This window comes from Capsicum annuum, chromosome 3, assembly GCF_002878395.1.
Source record: "Capsicum annuum cultivar UCD-10X-F1 chromosome 3, UCD10Xv1.1, whole genome shotgun sequence".
NCBI classification, from domain to species: domain Eukaryota; kingdom Viridiplantae; phylum Streptophyta; class Magnoliopsida; order Solanales; family Solanaceae; genus Capsicum; species Capsicum annuum.
Genome location: NC_061113.1, coordinates 188,011,943 through 188,021,419, shown reverse-complemented (window position 1 = coordinate 188,021,419; position 9,477 = coordinate 188,011,943). Strand labels below are relative to the sequence as shown.

At 34.5% G+C, this 9,477-nt stretch overlaps 1 protein-coding gene across 1 annotated transcript; it reads left to right on the top strand.

Moving 5' to 3' along the window:
• Positions 1-221: 221 nt before the first annotated feature.
• On the top strand, positions 222-1,358 carry LOC107865152 (ubiquitin-NEDD8-like protein RUB2). Its single transcript, XM_016711488.2, has 2 exons — positions 222-323; positions 705-1,358. The coding sequence occupies exons 1-2, from the start codon at positions 222-224 to the stop codon at positions 1,356-1,358; spliced, it is 756 nt and encodes a 251-aa protein (XP_016566974.2).
• The last annotated feature ends 8,119 nt before the right edge of the window (positions 1,359-9,477 follow it).

Sequence of the window (9,477 nt, the reverse complement as noted above, 5' to 3'; positions counted from 1 at the left end):
ACTATCAAAGTAACTGATCTTCTGTCTTCCGACATATATAGGGCAACCTAAATTTATCAATTATGTTTAGGCCTTGACTGTTCATTTTAAATGTAATTATCATCCTCCTGTTCTTATTGGTGTTTTGCAATTGGTAATCCTTATCTGCCCTTGATTGAATGAGTTTCTCCAAACTCTAAACCATTTCATACATGAAGCTTTAAAGGGAGTTGGTATTCTGAATGCGTGAAGCTCAACGATTTGTTCCCCTTGGTGGAGCATTCATTTTTTACTATCTTGACTCTCTTGAACCTCTTTTGGTCCTTTTCTCTTTTGTGAAGCCTGTATGTCATCTTTTCTTTCTCTTGATGGAACCTAGGGAATAGTCTTTACAAATTGAGAAGAAGAGGAAGGAGGAGGAGAAGGACTGGCAAATCCATGGTGGACATATGTTCTTTGCCGTCATATTTACTAATAAATATGAACTGAAAGAGTTCCTTTGAGTATAAGAGTTGAAATTCTCACATGTCCATACTAATAAAGATGTGTTTTGGGTTGAGAAAGTTGTTATTACTTGTAAGGAGGACTGGCAAATCCTTGATGGAGGGGTAGAGGTACATTTTAATGATTTTGTCGCAATACATGTTAATGCACGTTAAATTTCATTTTCTTGGCGAAAATTACGCCATTATGAATGATATTTTGTTTTGTTTATCCTCTTGCAGATGACAATCTACTTGAAGGTCATTAAAACGGTCGCTTTAAAAGTTAAGGAATCAGATAGTATCGGAAAGGTCAAAGTTTTATTACATGACAAGGAGGGCATACCGGAATGTCTTCAGCAACTATTTATAAAAGGTGTAAGGCTTATGGACGAACAGAAGTTAGTCGATTACCCCATTATCAAGAACTCTACCCTTCATGCTTATGTTGAAGATTCAGTCCCAAGGATTTTATTGATGAAGAGACCCTATATTGAAGGTACAATTATGGTTTATTCAAGGATTAATGATACTATCCGTGACATCAAATCTAGGATTGGGACCAAAGAGAAAATAAACACGCACAGGTTCTCTCTTTTCCATGAAAATAATTTTCTTGAAGTTGACAAAACCTTAGGTTATTACAACATCGATGGTGGATCAACCATTCATATGGTTTTCAATCGTGTAGAGAAGTTGTTTATTCCTGTGATAATGCCAAAACCCGAACTAGTAAAAATAGAAATCAGCATTGCCTCAACTGTTTGCGACGTTAAAACAATTATTGAGAGCAAACTTGGCAATTCAATGGATGATATGGATCTGTATTTGGGAAATGAGAGACTGGAAGATTCGAAGAAATTATTACATCAGTGTAATATTGAGGTGGAAGCCTAATGCTTGATGTTGACAGGTACGAGTTGGTGAAGAATGTGAAGGGCATGCTTGTAAAAAAGGTAGGAATACCGGTTGATAAGCAAAAGCTTTCGAATCAGGGAAAAATATTAGATGATTCTCAGGATTTTAGCTAGCTACAATATCGGATGGCACTCAACTGTCCACTCTGGATTTTATTTGCTGCATTAAAAAGGAATAGCATATCTTTTTTTATTTTCGTATTATGCTGTCTTGGCGATTATGGAATATACAAAAGACACAGTACGATTGGTCAGATAACTTGTGAAACACAGAGACAGAAAGGGTCAGTTTTTGCAAACATGCTTGTTGATATTTGGAAGTTAGTGAACTTGTTTTGTTTTAGATCTTTTTAGTCAGCTAGATGATTTTGAGACTGAAAATTAATGCCATGTAATGTTATTCCTTTTTTCTGTTATATGTTGTTTTTTGCTTCACTGTATGAGTCACTTTCTTCCGCTTTGGTAGCGTGTAGATTTGTTTACTCGTTCAATTACTACTCTTTTTGTTCAAATTTATGTGACATTGTTTCGAGTTTTATTTACTCTTTTTAACAAGAATGACATCTTTTATCTTTGAAAATAATTTAACTTTTGTCTTTTTTATTTTACCCTTATAGTGTGCGTATTTAAATTTTGATATATTTTCCTAGAAATTGTTTTTGGTTTTTAGTTGGTGAGTCATGATGAAAAAAAATTTCAAGCAAAAATTTCTATATTTAAAGATCAAATGTTGTATCTGGAGATTGTTTGATGAGCTTTTGGGTACTAGATATTAATGGTAGTAACATGAAGATTAAGGTTAGGATAGCTGTAACGGAAATGATTTTCGCCTATAAGTGAGGTAAATCATTTTACTCCTTTTAGGGTTGATGACTTTCATCATCATATCAAGCACCAAAAAAATGTCTTCAAGGAAGCATTCCATCGTACTAGACACAATGATATGATTTTATAGCCACAAAGATTTAATGGCTAGTTATATTGAACGTGGAAACACCCTAAAGTTGAAAGTTGGATTATCATTTTATCCCTACATATTATACTAACACTACCAAAGAGAAAGGATTGTTATTGATAATATAATTTGCTATCTTAAATATCAAAACAATGTTTATTCATGCATCAGAAAGATGATGTTAATGATATTGGATATTCACAAGATCATAATAAATCATGTAGCAAAGCACTCAATCAGAATCCCATAAAAGCAACAATCAAATTAGATTAGTAATAGTAATTGATTCTCATAGATCAAATCACTTGATTTTAGGAATTGTATGAGATTCTAGCTGTGTATTATATGTACTTGTAATCTACAACAAAGGAATACAAAATTCTTATTCTCTCATATCTCTTATATGGTATAAGATACAACCTTCGCTTAACTGCAATCTCAATCCAACCTTCGTTTTTTCTTTTCTTACGCCATGGCTACTGATCCAATGACACCAGATAGCTCATTTCGTGCTACAATCACCAACACTCCAACATAACATCAAACTCGAGTGAGGTGCTTGTATGCATCAAAGCTGTCGCACAATTACCATTGAAAATGACTTCCACCAATTTTGTTTCATGGAAATCCAAGTTACACTCTCTTCTCATTGGATACAATCTCATGGGCTATATCACTTGCTCCGTGCAAGTTTCTGATGATGAAACCAATTTTCAAACAAGACAAGACAAATTGCTCCGTCCTGCCATCGTGGCCATGGTTTCTGAGGCTGTTGTACCATTCATAGCTGCTTCCTCGACTTCTCATGAAGCAAGGAAAATAATACAGAAAACATATGCAAACAAATCCTAATCATGAATTATGTCTCTCAAAGAACATCTCTCTGTGATTCAACGAGGTGAACAAACTATATCTGAGTATCTTCAACTGATCTGCACTATGGCAAACAATTTTTCTCTTGCTGGTTCTTCTATACAAGGCGATCTCATTCTCTATACCCTGAATGGAGTTGGCCCTAATTACAAGGAAATAACTGCTTCTATTAAGGCCCGTGATACCTGCATCTCATTTGAAGATCTTCATGATAAACTCACACACTTTGAATCGTATTTGGCAAAATCCTAACCTATGGGTTAAGATGTCTCCATTTCCACAGTGAGTTCCATAACCAAATCACATCAAACGCCACACCATAACAAAGGTTCCTACTCCAATCACAATCAACTGAACATGTCTCATACAAATTCAGGATAACGGGGGAATTTGAGATCTTGCAAGCCTCGTATCATCTGTTATTTTTGTGAAAATTCTAGGCATGTTGCAAAACAAGTTATAAAACTAAAGCTATCCTCCTTGGAACTCCAACAACAAACAATGCTGCTGTCTCTACTCCAGTAACTCAAGGATGGTTAATAGATTCGGTTTCTTCTCACCATGTGACAAAGACATTCAAAACTTATCCTTGTCTTCGAAGTATGGTGGCCCTGATGAAGTACAAATTGATTATGGCTCAGGTTTAAATATGACACATGTTGGTTCCTCCAACATAAATTCCTCTTCAAACATATTACACCTTCACAATGTCCTTTGTGCCACAACAATTAAATCTAATCTGATTTTTATTGGCAAAATCTGCAAAACTAACAAAGTTTCTGTTGAATTTTTATGGCATTATTTTTCTGTGAAGGATCTCAACATGCGGACGGTCATGTTACAAGGACAGAATAAAGATTATGTCTATATTCTTTTAAAGTCATCCCACCTACAGTTCACAACACCATCAAAGCACTCAACATTGATTGACATCCTCATCTTAGACATCCCTCAGATAGGATTTTACATCACATCATCTGTACCGATGCCCTACCACTGTCATTATCATCTCTTGAGTAAAGTCCATGTGTCTCGTTTGCTTGTAATACAAACCTTCAACTTTCATTTAGTTAGTCCACTCTTCGTAGTTCATCTCCCTCAGAGTTGCTTTTCAGTGATGTATGAGGCCCTGCTCCAGTTAATTTTGTTGATGGTTTCAAATATTATCTGATTTTGTTGATCACTACTCTAAGTATATATGGCTTTACCCATTGAAGAGAAAATCAGATGTCACCAATTTATTTCCCAAATTCAAATCATTGGTTGAAAAACACTTTGCAAAACCTGTTGTTCTACAGAATACAGAGAAGAAGAAGAAAACAGGTGTTTGAGGATAAAAATATTTTGCTTGTTTATTCATTCACACATGAGAAAATAAATAGACAAAATACTCCTATTCTATTTCTAATTAGGAAACTAATAAAATCCTATTCTATCTTCAACTAAGATACTAATAAAATCCTATTGTATCTCAACTAAATAACTGAATTTCAGAAATAAAATTACTAAACCAAAAAGAAAAATAATAGCAAATAACTCAATACTTCAACATTCCTCCTTGAGATGTTTGCTGGTAACTCCAAGTTGTTCACGAAGAGTTTCAAATCTGAATTTGGGAAGAGCTTTGGTAAATATATCAGCGAGTTGATCCTCCGAAAAACAATGGACAAGCTTGATTTCCTTATTTTTCTCAGCTTCTCTAATGGCATGAAACTTGACAAGAATATTCTTTGTTTTACTATGGTGGACTGGGTTTTCTGCAATTGCAATTGCTGAAGTGTTATCACACTTGATCTTAATTGCAACTTGCGATTCCATTCCAAGATCCTTCTGAATATTCCTCAACCAAATAGCATGATTTGTTACTGTTGATGCTGCTACATACTCTACCTCTGTAGTGGATTGTGCCACTATCTCTTGCTTTTTTGAATTCCAAGAAAATACACCGGAACCCAAGGAAAAAGCGTAAACAGTAGTGCTCTTCATATCGTCAATATGTCCGGCCCAATCACTATCAACAAAGCCAAAGAAAACACCTTCTTCAATTGGTCTAAACTATATTCTGAGTTGTACAGTACCTTTTAAGTACCCAAGCACTCTTTTCGCAGTAGCAAAATGAATGTCACTGGGACTTTGCATAAATCTTGAAAGCAAACTAGTGGCTTACATTAAATCAAACCTTGAAGCCGTTAAGTACAAGAGACTTCCAATCAAACTTCTATATAATGAAGCATCACATTTCTTTGCTCCGTCTTATTTTGAGAATTTTGTATTTCAAAACCAATGGTATAGGAACAGGTTTACAATTTTGTATTCTGACTTTTTTCAGAATCTCCAAAGCGTACTTGTGTTGATTGAGAAAAATTCCAGATTTTGATTGGTATACTTTCAGCCCCAAAAAATACTTCATCTCTCCTAAATTTGACATTTCAAACTGTTTCTCTATTTTCACCTTAAACTTCTGCAGCTCTTTATCATCACTACCTGTAACAAGCAAATCGTCAATATATAGAGAAAGAATTAATAAGCCACTATTAGGGAGTGTTTTCACATAAAATGTAGCATCATTGTCACTTTTTTTGGAAACCTTGATTGCATAATTGAGCATCGATTTTGCTGTAACAAGTCCTTGGAGCCTGTTTCAACCCATATAAAGTCCTTTGAAGCTTATACACCTTACTTTCACTTCTTTGAACCATAAGACCTTCGGGTTGATCTACATAAATTTCCTCTTCTAGGAAGTCGTTCAAGAAGACAATTTGATATCTAAATGCTAGATTTTCCACTTCATCTATGCTGCTAATGTAATCAAAATTCTGATGGTGTCCATCCTTGCAACAGCCTTTAACGACCAGCCTTGCTTTGTGCTTGTTGATAGATCCATCTGCATTTAGTTTCACTTTGTACACCCATTTAACTCCAATAACTTGCTTATTTTCAGGTTTGGCAATAAGTTTTCATGTCTCGTTCTTTTCAATCATGGCAATTTTCTCCTCCATCGCTTGCTTCCATTCTTCAACCTTGCACCTTCCAGGACAACAAGATTACATCTTTCATAAATTTCAGCCAATGCTCTGATGCCTCTAACAGCAAATGTTCATCTTTCTCTATTTCTAAGTCTTTACTTGAATCTTGAAGAGTAGGTTCAACAACCATCTCTCTGACTTGAGGCATATTCCAATCCCAATAAGAATCTTCATCCACCTTCATATCTCGACTTACAAAAACTTTCCTAGATTCAATATTTTAGATTTTATAGCCCTTTGAGATACAGCTATAGCCAACCAAAATTCTCTTTTTAGCTTTTTCACCATGTTTACTATGTTTGACAGCTAGTACATGAGTATAACAAAAAGATCCAAACACCTTTAGATGCCCAATCGATGGTTTTATGCCATTCCAAGCTTCAACTGGTGTCATTACATCCACCCTTGTAGGAAGTCTATTTTGCAGATAAATTGATGTGTTTACTGTCTCCGCCTAAAAGACTTCAATAATTTTTTTTTCAAAAATCATGCACCTAGCCATCTTAAGAACAGACCGATTTTTTCTTTCAGAAACTCCATTTTGCTGGGGTGAGTAAGTGACTGTAAGTTGATGCTCAATTCCCATATCATCACAATACAAATGAAATTCATTTGAAGTATACTTCTTTCTATTGTCTGTTCGAAGAGTTTTTAACAAAAATCCACTTTGTGTTTCACAAAAAGCTTTAAACTTCTTAAAAACAACAAACACTTCAAGCTTTTGCTTAAGAAAATATACCCAGGTCATTCGAGTAAAATCATCTATAAAAAGAATAAAATACTTGCTGCCATTGATTGAAGGAGTTTTCATCGGTCTACAAATATCAAAATGAACAAGTCGTAACTTCTTATTTGTTCTTCATGTTGCCCACTTTGGAAAAGGAAATTTGTGTTGCTTTCCGATTTGACAAATTTCACACACATCTGAACATAACTCAATTTCAGGAAATTCCTTCACTAAATAATGCTTTTTAGCATATTGAATGGATTTCAAGTTATAATGACTAAGTCTTTTGTGCCATAATTTTGAATCCTGCTCACATCTACTACTTCAATAAACTTGCTCAGAATTTGAGTTTCAATTCAAAGAAAAACTTCTTTTTATCATTTCAACTGTAATCACTTCTTGGCCGCTAGAGTCGAAAACAATACATTTTTTGTCTTTGAACAGTAATGTAATACCCCACACTTTTCTTAGTCTCATTTAGCTCCTAGTATGTCAACGGTCAACTTTAAAAGTAAATAACTCCTGATACGTGCAGAATTTTTTAGCTCTAGACCCACTAAATTGTAGAGAATTGAATCAACTTTCCAACAATACCAATTTCGCTTAAATTCGATACACGGTTGAGGAGTTATGACACTTTTAGTGAGAAATAGTAGGCCAACATAATAACACCACATCACGGTGGAGGGCAGATTCGCAATCATCCTCTTTACAGTGAAGCACCGTGATTACACCGTATCACGATGAGTCCTAAAATCCCATTCATTATTTTTCCAGTAGCTCACCGTGATTGGCTAATGTCGCGCCAGAAATTGCGGTGGAGCATAGCACAGCATCGCAGTGGAGTGCAAAATAACACTCATTCTTTTTCCAGTGAGCCACCGTGATTGCGCCGCATCGTGCTGAGGCTCAAAATTGGGATTTTCAGTTCCAAACTTAATTTTCCAAAGGGCAATTTAGTCTTTTTCCAATCCCCCAATTCGTGAAAAATACTAGATTAAACCTATTCTAAGCATTATACACTCATTATTCATCAATTTGCTCTCAAAGAAACCCTAGAACTTCAAATTTCAAACCTCAAATCCAAATTCCACCATTTTTTCTCCAAGACAACCCAAAATTCAAGATTCTCAATTCAAGATCTCCAAGAAACAATCTTCAAGAGCACAAATAGGAACTCAAAGTTCAAGCTTCTTCATCTATTCATTAATTATGGTATATGGGGTTATGAACAAGGATAATCCTTTCATCCTTGTGCCCAAAACTAGTTTTAATGTTGAATTTCACAAGAAATTTTATGAATTTCAGTTTAGGATTTATACCCACTCATCACTATTTGAAGATTATGATATTACAAGTGATTTAGATGTCGAATGGCATGTCCACTTTCATATTTTTTTTATGCGTTTGACATTATTTTCTAGATTTAGAATTAAATTTGCAAGGCTTTCACTATTAAGCATGAACTTATGATGATTTTACATAAATTTGATGCATGGGTTATTAAGCCCTAGTTTGAATATTGATATTTCAAGATTTACTATGCTTTAAGCATCATTTGATTAGTTATATTCAGATTTTGAATCAAGATTTGATCTTCTGATCTCAGCTAAGATATGAAATCTACTTTACAGTTTTAAGTATAGTTTACAGTAAACAGATACACAAGTTATTTTAATTATAAGCCCTTATATTAGTTTTAAAAGTAGATTTCCTACAGAATGAGCATACAAATTAAAGGGAGTAGTATTTAGCACCGAGTTGGGTATGTTTACATGTCCCAGAACTACGAGCCAATGTAGGTTCAGATTATCAGATTATTTCCATTTCTATATGGATGAAAGTTACAGATGTGATCACTTAGCTTAGGTTATACTCTTTGGCAAGAGTATGACACATTTCCCTAATGTGAGGTTTTCCCATAAGGGAACTAGACGTTGGACACTATGATAGCTCACATAGTGTATGCCGGTTAGAAAAATCTCCCTACAGAAAAGAGTAATCCTAATAGAAAATCTTTTAGAAACTAAGTGTAAGGCTCACAATTCATTTTAGTTATTATTTCACATAAGATGTTGATCATGAGATTTCAGCTTCCAGTTTACAGATAGAAAAGTGAGTCCTTTCTATACTTAGACCGCATGATTTAAAGATACAAGTACAAATTTTAGAACTAAGTGTTATGACTCACAAGATTTATACATTATGTTTTATCACTCATGATTCATGATATTTATCTTTCAGTTATTCCAGCCAATGTGAGTTATTTATACTTAGCATGCATTATTTTACAAGTTTATACGAACATTGAGATATTGTTTTACTTATGCATTCACCCTTATATGCTCAGTACATTCCATAAGTACTAATCCACATATACGTATATGTGTTACATTGTTTAATAATGTAGGTTCAGATGCTCAGTTCTAGCAGCATGAGTGATTTTGAGCATCTCCATCTACATCTCGATAGTTGGTGGGTCCTCATAGTCCGGGGACCCAGTTATTTAGATTTTCTA

What these genes read in the sequence shown, in the direction of transcription:
- LOC107865152 (XM_016711488.2), top strand. Translation starts at nt 222, where the DNA reads ATGCGTGAAGCTCAACGATTTGTTCCCCTTGGTGGAGCATTCATTTTT. An exon ending in TTTTCTCTTTTGTGAAGCCT is followed by an intron (nt 324 to 704) that starts GTATGTCATCTT and finishes ATCCTCTTGCAG; the next exon opens with ATGACAATCTACTTGAAGGT.